General features: G+C 42.8%; 1 protein-coding gene across 1 annotated transcript in view; it reads right to left on the reverse strand.

Annotated features, from left to right (window-relative positions):
• vex (somatomedin B and thrombospondin type 1 domain containing protein vexed) overlaps positions 1 to 18,709 on the reverse strand; it is a 75,157-nt gene that overhangs the window by 6,437 nt on the left and 50,011 nt on the right. The window contains exons 3-4 of the mRNA XM_017180728.3: positions 11,884 to 12,078; positions 6,373 to 6,493 (exon numbers count right to left, since the gene is read on the reverse strand). Of these exons, the coding sequence (XP_017036217.1) occupies positions 6,373 to 6,493; positions 11,884 to 12,078 (316 nt within the window). The remainder of the gene's footprint in view (positions 1 to 6,372; positions 6,494 to 11,883; positions 12,079 to 18,709) is intronic.

Below are 18,709 nucleotides of genomic sequence, written 5' to 3' on the forward strand. Positions count from 1 at the left end.
GTGATGCTCACTTCCATCAGTGATGCTCACTTCCATCAGTGATGCTCATCTGCATCAGTGATGCTCACTTCCATCAGTGATGCTCACTTCCATCAGTGATGCTCACTTCCATCAGTGATGCTCACTTCCATCAGTGATGCTCACTTCCATCAGTGATGCTCACTTCCATCAGTGATGCTCATCTGCATCAGTGATGCTCACTTCCATCAGTGATGCTCATCTGCATCAGTGATGCTCATCTAGCTATATTGCAATATTGGGAGGCTATAAAATCGGGCTTAATGGCAGTGATGCTCATCTGGCTATATTGCAATATAGAGGTTTACGCCGATGGTTAAAGGCATCGGCGGCGGCGTAGAGGTCAAAATGACTCGGCGGCGGCGGCGTAGTAGTCAGAAAGAACCGGCGGCGGCGGCGCGTCAAATAAGGCAAAAAGGCCATTTTAATGAGTTATTTATTTTTTTTTAAGTTTTATAAAGAACAATGACACTGAAGGCCGCGCTGAAGCTGCGCCGATGCCGCACCAGCGGCTCGCCGCGGCGCGCCGTTATTTTCATAATTTGGCGGCGGCGCGTCAAATAAGGCAAAAATCGGCGGCGGCGGCGGCGTGGCGCGGCGGCGTATATGTCTATTGCAATATTGGGAGGCTATAAAATCAGACTTTGCATCAGTGATGCTCATGTAGCTATTTTGCAATATTGGGAGGCAATATATCAGGCGTAATAGCAGTGATGCCCATCTAGCTATATTTCTTTATTGGGACAAAATAGATAGATGAGCATCACTGATGCAAAGTCAGATTCAGTGTGCCCAGGTGCATTTAAGCAACATTTTAGCCAAAAAATGTACAATATGGTCACATCTGGTTTGAGTCTTCGCTTACTCCAAGATCAATGGTTCGAAACTTGGACTTTTTATAACAGTTTATACCAGTTTTCAGTTGCTTGCTGCTGGTTTCTGTTCGCCTGTTATCCCAATTTGGGAAACGGGCAATTTGCATGGAAAATTTCAGAAATTTGTTTGGACTGCTGCAGGGATGTTGTTGTAAAGGGGTTGTTGTTGCCATCAAGCTGTTGTTGTCGGCAACAAATAGGTATAAATGCTTAAAATGAAATATAACAGTTTATACCAATTATTATATTTGCCCAAAAGTTTTTATAACAGTTTATACCAGTTTTCAGTTGCTTGCTGCTGGTTTCTGTTCGCCTGTTACCCCAGTCTGGAAAGCGGCCAAATTGAATGAAAAATTTTGCTCACTTGCATCTGTGATGCTCATTAGCATTATTAAAAAATTAAAGCATACTTTTGGGGTTTTCTATTAAAAACGTGGCATCTTTTAGGCGGAAGTTCAGATTACAGTTTGATAAGCACTGGTCCAAGTGAGATTCAACTTTTACAGTTTGACAAGCACTTTTCGGATAATATAAAATGGCCATATCTAAAAAATGGTGCAAAAATGTTGAAAAACAGCTAAGTTATAATTTTTTTTCTAAAAATTTATCGAACATTTGTATGGGAGCTATATGATATAGTCGTCCGATCCGGCCCGTTCCGACATATATAGCAGTGAGAGTATATAGAAGACCCTATACAAAGTTTCATTCAGATAGCTTTAAAACTGAGGGACTAGTTTGCGTAGAAACAGACAGACGGACAGACGGACAGATGGACAGACGGACAGACGGACAGACGGACATGGCTAGATCGACTCGGCTGTTGATGCTGATCAAGAATATATATACTTTATAGGGTCGGAAAGGTCTCCTTCACTGCGTTGCAAACTTCTGACTGAAATTATAATACCCTGCAAGGGTATAAAAATAAAAAAGGGAAATGATGATGATGATGAGGTTAGAGGACAGTCAGCTTTTGGAATTCAAAGTGAAAAGTTGAGGAGCACCACAGAAAATAAATGATAACTGAGGGGTTCCAGGGAGAATTTAAAGTTGATGGATAAATAGATATATTTTTGTAAAGATTTTATGATAATATTTAAAAAAAATAAATGTAACTTTAAAAATATTTTTAAAGCATTCGAAGCCTTTCTTGGCCTCTTTAAATGCCAAACTGGTTGTCCTTGCCCCAGCAAACTCTCTCCCTCCCACTGCCTGTCAATGGGAATTTACCATTTAACCATTTTCAGAGGCTTCTCTCCTGCGGCTGCTGTCCTTGTCCTGGAATCTCCTCTTCTTCAGTTTTCAGTTCTGTTTTCAGTTGAGCTTCAGTTTACCAAATGCCTCCGCCATTAAGTGCATAATTCAATTTGTAAAGCCGCCGACTTTGAGTGCCGCTAAAAGTATGCAAAGCAGCCGCAGGAGACGAATGGACCAACAAGGATGAAAATCCGCCTGCATAGATCAACGGGGCATAAGGACACTGCCTATATTTGTATACCTGAATATGGCATGGGGGTTCCCTTTTTGTAATGAAAATAAAGTAGCAGCTTTAACGCATTTTTATGGCCTTTATGCAGAGGGGTAAAGAACACAAAACAAAATGCGCGATAAATGTGAGTGTGCTGCCAAGGAATGGAGTCCGGGTGGGGCAGCAAGAAGCCAGTAAGGACAACCAACCCACACACCTGCTCTATGCAAATGAGCAAGGGCAGTGGTACAGGGGAAAACTGGAAAAGGGGCCCCTTTTTTCGACTCCTTCTGAAATCGTAAAAATCTGTCAATTCGCAGACCCATTGTCTTCAATTTCCAGCAATCAAGCGTGGCTGGGGCAATCAGGAGCGGATTTAGGCAAGGGGTTTTATTTATAATAAATAAAAAGCATAATCAACAATAAGAAATATAATTAAATTAAAAGAACCAACTTAATTAGACATGAAAGTACATTGTTTTTATACCCTTTGAGGGTATTATAATTTCAGTCAGAAGTTTGTAACGCAGTGAAGGATTCTTCATCAGCATCAACAGCCGAGTCGATCTAGCCATGTCCGTCTGTTTCTACGCAAACTAGTCCCTCAGTTTTAAAGCTATCTAAATGAAACTTTGTATATAGTCTTCTATATACTCTCACTGCTATATATGTAGGGACGGGCCGTATCGGACGACTATATCATATAGCTGCCATACAAGTGATCGACAAATTTCTAGAAAAAAATGTATAACTTGGCCTTTTTTGTTATTTCACAATTTCGGTTTTAATTTTAATTAATTTAAAATCGGACAACTATACCATATAGCTGCCATAGAAACGATCGGTAGATGTACATTAACAACAGCGAGTTTACATTTATTTTTTACTAATCACCTTTTTAAATAGATAATTTATAAAAACACTTCGTTTTTTTACTCTCCCATACCCTAGCTGTGAGCCTTGAGTGCAACCATAAGGAATCCAAGACGATGTGTCCAGCTGGAAGATGGGTCTTTAAGGAGACGGCATGGTTCCTTGGGGGAGGACACCACACTCTCTAATACCTCGAATACCTCTCCTCCAAATATCCTGGGTCCTGAGTCCTACCCTGGCTAGTTGGCGCTACATGGTCCTTGCCCGCTTTGTTTGCTCGCGTCTGCTGGCAAATTTATGCGGTCCAGGCTAATCCTCGTGGGGATTTCTGCTTAAAACGTTTTATTGTTGCCCCACGTAGGCGCAGACGGTAGTGGGCGTGGTCTTGCAGGAGGAGGGGGCGTGGCACACACGTTGCCTACTGTACGGCTGTCGACTGCAGATTTCCCAGTTGCCTTGTAAATTTATCGCATTAAAAAAGTGTGAATTTTCAACAACGTTGTTTGCCGCCGCCCCACCCCCCGCTGTCCCTGCTCTTCCTTCGACCTTTTTTTCCTTTTCTTACTTTCAACTTCCTGTTCCGCCTTCGTCCTTTTAATTCCTTTCTGTCTTGCAGCCACCGCTTGACACTGTCATTATGTAAATTAAATTGTGGCGAATTATTGTTTTTATTCTTATTTTCGGCGGGGAGCCCTCTCTGCTTTAACTTTTTTGTTTTCGCTTGGCCCACTCCCATTTCCGTAATTTATTTATATATTTATTTATTTGCCCGCCTTTCAGCTCCTTGTCCTTGTCCTTGTCCGTGTTCGTGTCCTTGTCCCCGCTATTGTTGTTCGAGTGTATAATTCATAATTTGCGGTTGCCGTTGCCGCCTCTCATATCGCTGACAAAGCAATAAAAGTTTCTCCGCCAAGTTAACAAATCACCGTTGAGGGGGGATAGTGGGTGGAGTCCCCACCCACCTCCAGGACAAACAAGGATCGCAAAATCGCAAAATCTTATTTGAAAGGCAGGCCATGTGCGAGAACCTCCAAAGAAATCCATTTGACTGCTAGTTTTAAATTCTGACAGGAGGATCTTAAATCTTCCTTTTAACTCCTTAGCTTAGTCCTTTCAAGGAATCCACATTCTCCTGGCCATACCCTTCAAATTGTCATATTTGCTGCTCGGCTTAGTGCCAGCAGTTCCTTCTGGAAACTGCCATCGATCCGTTTCAATTAGCTGCAACAGTTTGAGTAAGCTTCCCCAGGACCACAGGCTTAGGACCTTCCTTCGTTGTCCTTGCTGCTTCGTCCTTCGTCCTGGCTGACCGCCCATCAACCGCTGGACTGTTAATTAAGCCTCAGAGTAACAGACACGACTCGCATACACACATGCAGACCACTGGACACAATATACACTGCCCAAAATATGAGCCCACTGATAGGGAACACTTAAAAAAAATACCCCACCTTTTATTTCAATTCCCACTTGATGTGAACGCTGTCCTGGCAGAACGAAAGAGTCCAGAAAAAGAGGAGAAGAAATCTAAATGAAAACTGAATTCGAAGAAGAACACAGGGAGAGAGATACAGGGAGGGGGAGGAAGGACTTTGAGTGGACAGAAACAAAAAGACAAAACGAAAAAGGAAATGAAAAATCATAAAATAATAAATTGCGGATTTAATTTAATTTTATTTTGCGAACCAAGAACCAAATAAAATCAACAAGGAAAGCGAAACGCATCATAATAAACGGCTTTTGATGGGGCCAAGCGAACACTTAAGGCGGCAGAGGATGCGGGGGCGGGCAGTGGGCGTGGAACATAAAAAAAAAAGAAAATCCGGGGGAAAAGGCATCCTCCTTGGAGGAAAGGCGTTTCGGTCAGGAGTCGGCACGTGATTGATGTGCGCTTATTGTGGCAGCCGTAATGGGCCAGCGAAAGATGTTCGACAGATTTTCTTGCTACCCAGGATATGCAAGGTATGCCAGGCTCCTCTGACAGGGATTCAGTAAGGAGAGGAGAGGATATATTGGCTCCAAGTCCATCATAGGCCAGATTTTTAGCACTAAAATCTGAAAAGTGACAAGCACAAAACAAAAAACGAGCAGCAAAAGAGCAAGGAGGAGGAGTGAGGAGGAGCTGGAACAGAGGCAGGAGCTGGAGCAGGACCAGAATCTGGAGCTGAGACCACAATGAGGGACTGGGACTTGGAGAAACCCAGAGAGAAATAGCGGGGCGAGAAGGGCTCGGGCCCTTTGTCTCGCTGTGTTTGTTTTCCCGGCTCGTGTTTGCTCTCGCCTCGGCCGCCACGCCACAAATAGGACATCAAGGACACTTAAGGACATGTCCCAGACACCCGAGGAATTCCAACCTGGCCAAGCAAATCATAAAAATCAAAGGACACAGCACGCAGAAACAAAAATCCAATGCCAAGGAATAACGAAGAAGAAATTCGAAAGAATTAACAACGCGTCAAATCAGGGCCAGCTTAGGAACTGTTTTATGCCCGTCCCGCCTCCGCCTTTTATGATGGACTTTTATTGCCGCCGTTTATGCCTTCCTGCCCTCCATTCGGAGGACATGAAATTATTTTGCATGTCGCGCGCCATAAAAGCTCAACTCAAGCTAGCAAATTTGGGATAAACCCTTCGGTATGGGTCCAAGACTAAAGTTTTCCCATAAAATAAAAAAAGAAAAAATAAGAAAAGAAAAGAAAAGAAAAGTCCCGGTCCGAGCATCAACTGTGACTGAAACGAGGAAATTTTTCAGCTAAAAAGGCACCGATCGCAGGGGTTAAGGCGTCTGAGAAGAGGGAAAGTTTTGATTTTATGGGAATTTTAAATAAATATTTATATAGATATTATATATATCCTTAAACAATTCTTTATAAAACAAACACTTGATTTTTCCCATATCCTTAAGGCTTCTTTTAACTGGAAATAGTAATTGAAAGCGACGCACAGGGCGTATACTTACTCATGATGGCGGCTGTGCCATGTTTGAATCTATCTAAATACATTTACTATTTTAATATATAGTAAGAAACCCCCTTAAAAAAATCTTTATAATTTTACCACTTGATTTTCCCATATCCCCAGTCTTCCCTTTAATGAAAATAGAAATTGAAAGCGACCCACGGGGCGTATACTTACTCATGATCGCGGTTGTGCTTGTAGGAGTCGCGGTAGCGCGTGCGCAGATTCCGCCGGATATCGCTGCTGTCGTTGGCATGCCGGTTGTGGGAGAGGGCGGCGGGCAGCAGCAGGGCCATTTCTGGAAAAGAAACAAAGGGAATACAGTTAGGATTAGTGGTGGAATTGCTTCCAAGGGGAGCGGAAACCCATGCCACTCCCGGAAGTGTGTGCGTGTCTCCAGCACGTATATATTTTATATATATAAATATATATATATTTTGTTTGCCTTGTCGGTTTGGCTCTCGTCCTTTTGTCGGCGTCTTTTTGCCGCTTTTTTTACAGCGCGGAATCAAAACATGCCATTAGCAGGCCACCAAAAAAGAGAGAGAAAAGGCAAGCGGGGCAAACAACATGTGCAGGAATGCCCCACCTTGGCTCCACCTCCCACATCCTCCTCCTCCACCTCCTCCGCAGATTGCATAGAAATGCGAAACCTTAACCCGCTCAAGTCCCCTTAACCTCCCTCTGTCACCGCGGCAGTGACAGCACGTCAGGCAACGACAGCCAACAACCAAGAGCCAACACCTTGGTGACGTGCCGCGGGTGCAGAACGATGCCAAATGTCAGGGACACTTGAAGAAAATTTGTGAAAAATATTTGATATATATCTTAACAGTTAAGAATTTTTTTTAGGAATTTGTATGGCATCTTTTATATTATAAATACATTTTTAGCAAACATTTCTTCATATTTTTGAGTTTGCAAACCGAAAAAAATATATGTTTCTTGTGGTACTTTCCTCCCTTTTTCTTTCAATGTATGTGCTCTCCTTTGATTTCACCGCCACTGTGTTTACCCGATATAATTTACGTGTGCGATTTGTTTGCTGTTCGCCCTGGGACTCTGGCACACTCAAAGGTCTCCAGAGCGATGGTTTGGCACAGAGACAGGAACAGGTTGAAGGTATCGTGGCATCGGAAAGTTCATCAGATATATAGGAGGGTGAAATAAATACCCATTGGGTGCACTTTCAGCTCTTTGTAATCAAAAGCCACGAATTCGTTGGTCTTTAAACTTTTTTTTTTTGTACTTTACTTATTAAGGCATACGGGGAGTCCTGTTGTCGGTTAGCATTTTCAATAATATTACAATAATAACAATTACCTTACAATTACATCTCAATACAATTACATCACATTAAATATAGACATCACAGTCTGGCCATTGTAGGTCGTCTTCTTGTAGCCACAGGCGACCGAAGAATAAGATCACCAGGGTTCCTCCTCCTTAGCCTCCTGGGGTTTATCCCTCTTACTAGCCTATTGGCTAGGCAGTTTCTATGCCGCGCCAGTCTGTCGTGGTAGCGACTTGAGTGCTTGTTGATTTCCTCCATCACCGTGGAAAGCTTCAGGTCCTTGTGCAGGGTGGAGTTGCGGACGTACCACTCGCAGCCGGTGAGGTCTTTAAACTAAATTCCTCTGATTTTGTATTTAATTAAACCCAAAAAAAAATCACTCTAACATTTCCATTTTTCAATTATAATAACTCGTCAATCAATTTCATAAAAGTTGTAGCAAACAGTCTCACTACCCTCCCTATACACTCACACACTTATTGTACATACATGGCTGAATTATACGATAGTTATAAGCACAAAAGATACATCTCGCTCTCACATTCAGATCGTGCTTAGGAACACTACTCTGTATGTCCCTTTCGCACGATCGGCAACTGACACACCAATACATACATGTAATAGGCTAAGCATAGAATGGAGGAATGAATAAAGAACACTTCCTTTGCGACCACTGAAGAGAACAGTAACGTGCCTCCTACAAAGTTTTTGCTGAAAACCCACACACACACCCTCTCTTTCTCTCTCTCTCTCTCTGGCTGCTGTATATCCTGGTCCTTGTCCATATGTGTTGCATAATTTTAGGCATCGCCCCCCCCTGCAACTTATGCAAATTTAACGAGGCAAGTGCTAAGCACAGAAGGGTGCGGCATTCCCCTACCCTCCCCCCACCCTCATTTGCATAATCAAATGCCATATTGTTGGGGGCGGTTGGGGGGGGGGAGAACACAACGTCAAGGTCCTTCCGCTCAGACTTTGCCTTGCGCCAAAGGTAAACTTTGGCAGCCTTCAAGCGGAAAACTGAAAAAGTTCAGGTGCCACAGATCGCAGGATATATATTTACCAAGAAAATAATAATAGATTTGGATATATTCCAGCAAAAATATTGGTGTTACCATTCCTTATTTGCTTGTCATTATTAGACCAGCTTGAAAACAGAAGATCCTGGGCCAGGACTCGGGCAAATAATTAGCCAAACAAACCCTATTTGTAGGCGGCAAGGACGCTACTGCCGCTCGATGGCACTTCATCGCTCATCGCGGACGATTACCGACCGGGGCGACCGTGAACCAAGATGACAGCCATACTCACACGGCTGCAGGTTAATTGGAATTTAGCACTGGAGTGGGAGGGAGGAGGAGGAGTGCGTGTGTGTGTGCTTGCAAGTGTTAAGCAATTATTTTTATAACGTTAATGAGCACCGAGCATTATTGCGGCTGCGAATGAGGTCGTCTCCAATTCGGGTCTTTGGGGCAGGGAAAAAAGGGAACGGGGAGTTGCCGCCAACTGGGTTTTAGGGGGTTCCTGGGGCTTCCTGTTTTTCCTGGCGGCACGTGTGGCAAATGTCGCACGAGAAAAACCCCGAAAAAAAAAAGAACGCGCTTGCCAAAAAATTGTATGTGCAACCTGAAGCTGGAGTTTGTGAATTATGTAGATGGCAATTACCGCCGAGTTTTTCCGCTTTTCCCTGCCAGTCCCTGGATGAGTGAACTGATCATGCATATTTTATGGTTGCAGGCTCCTTTTCTGGCCTCACCTTTCACCTTTCAACTTTCACCTGTGCCTTTGTTTACCTTAATTATTGTGCGTGTTTCTGTATGTGTGCGTGTGTGTGTGTGTGTTTGGGAGACAGCCAAACACACACACACACACACACACTTACGGCAGCTTGTTTGTTAGCAATTAAGTTGGAATTAGAAAATTTTTAATAGCATACTTAAGGGCGCACCGCACTGACATATTCCGTTTCCGTTTCCTGTAAGCAGCCGGCAGCAAATTGAATTTTGCCTTGACTAGGAAGGAAGCGAGGCTAAAGGGGGGATAGAGGGGGTTACAGGGGGGTTATAGGGGGTAATAGGGCTAAGAAAGGTTACAGAGAGACAAGCTAGGCAGTGAAACTGTTCATTTGGTGAAAGATTACACGGCTAGAAGTTAACCTGTCCTTTGGCAACGTATTTAAATTTTAAATGATGTTCACTAAAACCAGCTGTTAAATTATGATAAATTTAAAGACTTGACAACTCTTTCAAGAATTTAAATTTTAGACTAAGTTAATATAAAAATAACAAGGCGAATGTTAGCAATAATCCAAAAGTTGGAATATTTAAAAAGAAATGCAAGCTGTGTTCTTTGATTTTAGACTTTTTGTTGCGGTCATGTTTGCCTTTATAATCGACGCTTTTAATGCCCTGTAATTGCTGGCAAAGCAAGGGATAGCATAGTGTTGGAGGAGCAGATTTCCCGCCCACCTATAGCTCCTCCTGCTAGTCCTGCGGCGATTGTCTGTCGGCTATTTGCAACGCAAACACAACCGCACATCCGCCCACGGTGTGGTGGCATGGGCGTGGCTGTGGGAGGTGCTAAAAACAATAAACAGCTTAAGAGCATTATGAGCGTTAAACACACACACACTAGGACGACGCCCAAGCAAGCGCTTTAATTAACATTCGCAGGACTGCCTGCACAGGACACCACCTACTACGAGTCTGTGTATATGTGCACATAATTGCGAACCAATTAAGGAGTAGGCAAACCAGCTCCTTTCCCACATTTAAATTATAATAATTCCGCAATCCCCGAAAAATACGAGCCGAGAATTAAACCGGAAAGGCAATATTCACGCATTTGTTACGCAATTAGTTTAGGCATTTATTTGTAATATTTTAATATGGAATTTATTTTGGGCAACACAAATATGGGCGTCCGATGCCCCACTTTTCCCCCGATTATGATTGTAATTAAATATGTAATTATATGAAAGCGATTTTAGATTTAAAAACAACATTCGTGTGCGTACATTTTCATTCAAAAATAATATTTCATGAAAGTAATTAAGACTTTATTTTATTTGAATAGCAAAATATATGTTTTTTGGGCATAATATATACAGAATAGTATTTTCAATGGCTGATCAGATTGAAATTACCTGAAAAGCTCTAGAGATTTACAGAATAAATTCCTGTATTCTATATTAAAGACCTCTTAAATTCGTTTAGTGCAACTTTGAAGCTACCACAAAATCGATGAGAATGTGTGCAAATTGTTGTTGCAAATTTCCAGACACTAAACTGTTGAAAACATTGTTGCCGCCGCCGCTTGGCTCCAATTAATATTGGTAAAAAGCCGCTGTTCTTCTGTCAATCAGGCTTCTTGCTCCTTTCCTCTCTCTTCAGCGGTTAAATAATATTTTAATGGCAGCAATCAAAGTTTTAATTAAACGCTTAAAGACACACACACACATGGGAAACAGGGAAAAGGAAAGAAAAAAACCAAAATGGCAACCGGAAGGCGAAACTAAATCCAAACAAAAAAGGGGTCTGGCTTGGGAGGCACACGTCCTGGGCTAATGGAGCGCAGGCAACCCAAAACATAAACAAAAACTTTTGCAGCGATATTTTAATAGTTTCGCCTCCGCTCCTCCGCGTCCTTTGTCTGTGTTTGTAAGCCGGCGGTGACACTTAGCCAAATATAATATGGCTTTTATGTCAGCCACTTGCAGAAAATTGCTTTGGATCAGGCGGCACGGTGGGTGGAGGATAGCTGTTTGGTTGAGCTTCTGGCTCTGCTTCTCCCCGAGCGTTCTTTCACGTACTCTAACGCTGGCCTTTTTGTTTTGAGTTTGGCAGATCCGCTTTTGCTTTGGCTTTTTGGCAACCGAAACCCGTAGGCACCGTGCAAAAAATATCAGCTTAGCCGGGCTTAGACCAAGCTTAGGCCAAGCTTAGCTGTTTAAAGCTGGAAAAAACTGACCCAAGATGAGCCAAAGCTCAAGTTATTTATATACCTTAATGGATATATATATATAATTTGTATTTACAAGTCCAATTAAGGTCGCTTTCATTCGCTCAGTGCCTTCAAAAGGTCATGACAAAGTTTCTGAAGCAGCCACGAAACTCTCTTTAAAAAGGGAAAATATAAGAATGGAGTGCATCTAGGTCTAGGATTAGGGTCTATTCAGGTTTGAAAAACAAAGCATTTGGAATAGACAACCAACCCAAAACCATCTCCGAATCTGAAAGCCAAACATCCTAGACCTAGCCTCAAGTTGAACTCTCTCTCTGAGCTTTATAAGCATCCTTCTTTCGATATATTTCTTAGTGAAATTGCTTTATAAATTATATAATATTCTGTTTATTATATATTTATTTTAAATATATTAAAATGCAACCACTCACCCCTCAGTATCTTCTTGTCACGATGTCCATGGCAGCGGTATCCCTGGCATCCCCGCTTCTGCTGCAGCGTGGGGCAGTGCTTGCCTCCATTTTGGGCCGCCTGAAGGATCTGGCGATTGCGGGTCATCATTCCAGTGCCGCAGCTCTTGTCGCACTCGCTCCAGGGTCCCCAGTCGCCCACCTGGCAGTCCAGCACTGAAATAACCAAGCAAAATATACATATATACTATTATGGCATTTATCTAGAAAATTGAGCTAGGAAATCGAAGGCAGGGCTCTGTGCCTAAACAGCGCCAAGGACATGCCCGGCCACGCTCAAGTTTTTTAATTAAAAATGCTGCAGTGCAGCGGCGAAAATTAATTAAAATCCATACGCCTTGATTGCGCTTCTCGGTGCCCAAAGGTCTGGCTTTGTGCCGCCGCCGCCTGCATTTGGCCCCCGGGAGGGGGGCGGACTCTGTGGTTAGTGTTAATCAAATCCCCTTGCCATACCACAGTCCCAGTCGGAGGACTGCCCAAGCCCCTGACCTGAGAGAGGGCGAGGCGCTAATGAAGCCACAAAAAGCTGGCCACAAACGAAATGAAATTCGCAAGGAATAATCTTTGTGGAGAGCTGCAGGCTCAACGATAACCCTACTATTCCTATCGAACTGAAATAGCTCTTTACTTGGATCTTTCCAACAATTATTCTTTAGGATTTCCATTGAATTTTTAACAATTTTCAACAATTTCCAATAATTATCCATTGGCTCTAGGATAACCCCATTCCCATCGAATTTTCAACAATTTCCAACAATTTCCAACAATTATCCTATGGCTTTAGGATAACCCTATTCTCATCGAATTCAAATAGCTCTTTACTTGGATCTTTCCAACAATTATCCTTTAGGATAACCCTATTCCCATCGAATTTTCAACAATTTCCAACATTTATCCTTTAGCTAGTCCTGCTAACATGGGATTTGCCATAGCTGGCCATAACTTTTTCACGGCCATTATTATTTAGCAAAGTGCCAGGACTCTGGTAATAATTATTCATGGCCATTCGTCCTGGCCAGTAGCTGCTCCTGCTGATTGGCCCCGATACCCGCTGGCGGGCAATTTCGCGCAGTGCACAAAGGCAATTTATATTTTCATTTTCATTTTTACATCGCTCTCGCTAGTGCCACTGGCTTTTATTGTGGCCTCGCGGAATTAACAAAAAGCTGGCAAAAGGACCTGGCAAGGCGAGAGCCAAAGGACGAGGCGCCGGCGTCGTTGGCGCGAACAAAGCGTCAGGATAATAGAACTAAGTGCAGGAGCTGCTGGAGCTGCTGCTGGTTGGGGGCGGAATAAAACTAAAGTAGTTAAAATTATGATTGCATTGGCTCCAAGCTCCCAGCTCCCAGCTCCCAGCTCCCTTGCCAGGACGTTGGCAGGACGCTTAGCATATTGTGCGGGCCCATGAATGCGAATGCGGGCAAAGTTTCGCCAAGGAAAAAGGAGTTTCAAGCCACGAAGCCAGTGCTGTTAACTTGGCTTCTTTTTTTCGCCCAAACATTTGCCCGAGTCCTTGCCAAAGAATCAAGTGTTCTTTGCATACACTTTTCCAGGATAAATCCGTTTTTGGTTATTATTTACTTTGAAAATTACAATTTTAAATCTTTTAATTTACTTTTCAGACACAATTAACAATGTATTTCCAGCTAACTTGACTGTGTTTTCCCGCCAAAAAAGTAAACCAGAGTGGGTTGCCGCGGGCAACTCTACCTCCTGGTGGCTCCTGGCTCCTGGCTCCTGGCTCCTGGCTCGCCGCGACTCTGGGGCTTGTTGTGGCAATAAATGGCATTATGCTGCTTAGCAATCATGCCACTTGATTGTTGTGGCGCTGCGACAAGGAGCTGAAAATTAGATGGCCACCAGGAGCCGGAAGGGGATGGGAAGTGAAAGCGGGAGCTGCAGCAGGAGGACCATTGCTTTCAGGCATCGTGTTCCACTTGCAGCTGGTTCAGCGCTTAATCCTTCGTCCTGCCACTTTCCACTTGCCACTTGGCCGCCATTTAGCTGCCCGGCAAATTTGCCTGCCAGGATAATGAAAGTGGTCATGACGGTGCAAATGGGCCTGGCAATGATGATGGCCAATAGTAGCTGCTGCTCCTGATGGCTGTCACCCTTTTTTAGTGGCGTTAATAGAGGGGCCCCCCATTACCTGCCTGAACTAAGGACATTATCGAAAGTCCTGGCAGTTTTAACAAATTAAATTTAATTGTTTTTAGCTGTTCATTGTTAGTATTTAATTACTTAAATTCTAAATGCTACATAGTTTCAGTTAAGAATGTATAAAACCATTTTAAAGGTCTGCAAAAAGCTTGACAAGCGCGCTGAAACGTGAGAATTCAACGCGAAAAAGGACCTCAAATTCCACAATCGCAGCAGCTGCACTCGACTTGAGTCCTTGTCACTGCGATGTCGCCGATGCTATTACTGCCCAGTGCTCCTCCTACTGGGACTGAATTTCCTTGGGGCTCATATGCACAACATAACTCAATGTCGGGGGGCAGTGGGAGAGAGAGAGAGCGCTGGGATCTGCCAGTGGAATGTACTGAACGAACTGGAGTCCGGAGCTTCCCAGAGGGGAGGACCAACTGGAAAATGTTTGGGCCACAAAATGGGGGGCAGCCAGCTGGCCACAACAGCAGGCCATGGTTATTTGTGGTCAGCGAAGTAAAACAAATGGCGTCAAATGCTGCTGCCAGTGAGTGTTGTGTCTATTTGCACTCGAAAAAATAAGCAGGAAGTTGATATTTTAAGGTAAAACTAAAAAAATATATATACCAAATTGAAAGACACTTTCTAATTGACTTTCCTTTTAGGGAATATATAATTTCCAAGTTATTTATTTATACATTTCAAGTGGCAACACATTTCTTGCAGTGTCCTTTGGCTACTGCTCTTTGTTCCAGTTTTTGGCTTTTCCGGCCATTGTGTTTCGCCTGGCTGTGTCTGTGTGTCTGGGCCTGGTCAAGTCAAGTAAAGTCAAACAATTGCTTGTGACAAACTCAAGAGCGCAGATAAGCGAAGAATGGACACTGAAATGCGGCAACAGCTGGCCTCCCATCGCCTCCCAGCCAGCCTCTAATTACATAACACTTGCCAGACGCCCTCCCGGCTACCCCGACCAAAATAATCGGCTTCCGCTGCATTATCGTTATTGCCCAGAGAACTCTGGCTCTGCATAAGTCGGGCCAATTCGCACGACATTGCCTGACAGCTAATCCCGGAGTGCCAATCCCAGAGGGAAACACTAAGAACAAAGCCAGCCAGCCACTGGTAGTAGCTATTACCACATACATATTCCGGCAGTTACTGTGGCCAAAGTTTCTGGCCAAAACTTTGTCGCTTGCATATTTCAATAACCGATATTGCCGAAAGAAAGAGCACCCGAAACGCGTCAGGAACTGGGGTGTTTGTACCTGGATTAGAGTTTCTCCAGCAGGAAGCACCAGTGTTGTCATAACAATAACCGAAACTTGCACAAATACTTTGGCTTTCTGAATTTTATCGGCAGTCGCAGTGGGTGTCCCTTCTTATAGTCAAACTTCAGGCTTAATAAATTTTATTTAAATATTTCAAGTGCTATTTTTAATCGATTTTTAATTGCTAGGCCATAAATTCAGGCAGCTAAATTAAATTACGAATTACGAATTACGATTTACCATTTGGCATTCGAGATAACAATTACACGCACAGTTGGCCGGGCCATTACACACGCGTTACCCCCAAAAATATTGTAATTAATGCATATAGTACATCCTCGAGCTGGACTCTTGCCAATATCCTGGAAATTGGCGCAACAAATGGTACCTCGGACGTCGTGTTCCATTTGTTTATGTGCCGCTTTTGGTTTTTAACAATGTGACAAATATTGGCATCAGGAACGAATTGCCACTTTGTCATGGCTAAGCCATTGGCAGGGATCCAAAAAATAGCACATGGCAGAGGGCTTTTTTATAAATTTGTGTGTACAGTATATAAGGATGTAGGAAATTCCCTTTAAAATGTGAAAAATATGTAAAAAATGTAGTTGAAATGAAGGTTTCTCATTTTTTATATGCTTTAAAATTTGAAAACTATTTTTGTTTAGTTGTTTATAAACTAAAATGAATGTTAAGCATTGTTTCTAACCAAAAACCAGACCCTTGACTCGGGCATTTACTAGGTTTAGTTACTGTACTTGCTTATACTTATATACATGCATCATATATATACACCCTGCAAGTTGTTTCTCTCAGTGCAACCAGCCTCTACCTGAACCTCGCCGTGCGAGTAACCAACAATGCGGCTGAAAATATGAAATGAAATTTGCGAAAATTGCTGGCGCATTCTTCTTGCACTTAATATTTATGGCATAGCTGCACTTAATTAAATCCCTGACAAGCAACTAAAATAAAACTCTTTGATATGCCACCACCACCACCACCAGCAGCAGCACTCCCTTTTGGCCAACCGGCAGAGGCGGAACTTTGTTTTCTGGACACTCCATGTGCTAAAGTATATTACTTTGGCTTGGCTTCTGGCACGACAAAGTTATAATAGTCCTTTGCAGCAGCCATAAAAGGGGCGGCCGGGGAGGGGATGCTATGTGTGTAAGCCAAAAGCGGCTGAGCACACACAAAAGCTGGCTTGGTGTGTGTGAGTGTAAGTAGGGGGAATGGAACAACACGGCGGATACGTAACGGCTGGTCCAATTGCGAACGCGTGCGACTCACTGATGGATGGAATGGGTTGGGTTGGGGAGGGGAATGTGCCAACACTTAATGCAAATTACAATTCGCCAGCCACAGCTGCGGGTGGCGGGGAAGCAGGTCCAATTACCTAGACGGCCTCGACACATAACCTTCTCCCGCCATCACCAAAAACAAAAAAAGAAACACAAAGCGAAATGAAAAGAATTTAAATGTTTTTTCAAGCCAGGAAAATAGGTTCTTTAATTTGTACAACTCTAGTGGTTTATTGTTTAAGCTTCCCCAGAAACCAGAGAAGCTAAAATGACTTTAAAGTTTCGTGTTAACATTTATATATAAATTCCTTTCAGAATTAGTTTACCCACATGGTAGCGCCGCCAGCCTTTAATCAAATTCCGTTTGGCAATTAGTTAATTTATTTCCATTTAGAGCAAATAATGTTGACATGGAAACGCTGACCGCAGAAACATGTGTTGAATGCAACCACTTGGCTCATTATTTCCCATTTAATTGAATAATTAATTAATTTTGGAAAGGTAAACAGCATCTGGCTTTAAAGCTGTCCCAAAAAAAGGTTTCCACAGGTGCAAGGAAATCCGAGACACTGGCCAGGAATCCCTGCGATTAGGTCAGCAATTACAATTTGGCTAATAGACTTGTTGGCCGGTCCCAAAACTTTCACTCCCCGTAAGCTTGACCAACTATTTCCAAGCACTTGGACTGTGAACTCTGCCATTTGCCAGCTTTCAGCACCGAAATCTGGTTCTGGTTCGAGTGCATCGAGTTTTTGGGGCCTCAAAGACCGAATCCCAGTCCCAATCGCACTCGATGCCAGGCATGAATAATTCAAATTCAGTTTTTGCCAGAGCCCCCAAACGCATTCCAATAAGAGAGGTATATATTCCCCTTTGGCCACTAGCAATCCATTAACACGAAGAGCAAGAGAGGAAATTCGATCACCAGTCGATGGAAATGAACTTAGGGGAACCCGATATTTAAAGGGGTCCTGCGGCGGCAAAAATGTTCAAATCAAAGATATTGTCTGAAGCTAGAGTCGAGCTGCAGCTTTAATTTAGCAAAATATATGCAATATATCGACCACAATTTCTTTGGAATTTGTCCTGGATTTCTTCTGACTTTATTCTGAATTTTTCAGATTTTTTTTTTCAGAATTTCTTTAGAATCTCTTTAGAATTTCTTTAGAATTTCTTCAGAATTTCTTCTGAATTTTTTTCAGAATCTCTTCAGAATTTCTTCATAATTTCTTCAGAATTTCTTTAAAATTTCTTTAAAATTTCTTCAGCTTTTCTTTAGAGTTTTTCAGAATTTCCTCAGAATTTCTTTGGAATTTCTTTGGAATTTTCCAGAGGCATCCAGGGCAAATTAAGGGCATCGACACTCAAAATGTAAAATTGCTGCGGCGGGAAAAATGTTGAAGTTTCATATCCTTTGTGAAACTAAAGACCAGCTCCATCTTTAATTTTCCACAATCTATGGAATATTATAGACCAGAATTTCTTCAGAATTATACATGAGTTTTACCTGAATTTATTCCGAATTTTCCAGATGACCAAGGCAAACTAACGACACTCGAAATGTAAAATTGCTTCACCTTCCTATGGCTGTCAGATCCGGTTTTGGACTGAGTCCACATGCTAGTCTCCCCCTTTCGGCAGCTTAGTGTATTGAACCCGAAGTGGGAGCTGCTACAAAAATGTTCAATTTGTTGCAGACAATTGACTTTTATGGGTCTTGGAAGCTGAGAGCTGAGAGCTGAAAGCTGGGTCCTGCTAGCTGGCACCATAATGGGGCACTGCCTCCATGTCTTAGCGTGGGGCTCTTCCCCCTGGCTGGTCATCAAATTGAGCAGTAAAATCGACAAAAGCCGAAAGGGTTGTGCAAATTATTATTGCTATTATTACGACTATTACAAGTTGGTTCTACCCACTTATGCCTGCACGAAGAGAAAGAAAGCCAACTTTTGGGGGGATATTATAATACAATCTATGTAGTTTAGTGTATAAACTCTCTCTATCTCTCTAAAAACTCTCTGAATGCCTTAAAAATGAACCCAACTTTAAAGTTTTCCAAGCCAATTGCAG

The sequence above is a fragment of the Drosophila kikkawai genome, chromosome X (assembly GCF_030179895.1).
Source record: "Drosophila kikkawai strain 14028-0561.14 chromosome X, DkikHiC1v2, whole genome shotgun sequence".
NCBI lineage: Eukaryota > Metazoa > Arthropoda > Insecta > Diptera > Drosophilidae > Drosophila > Drosophila kikkawai.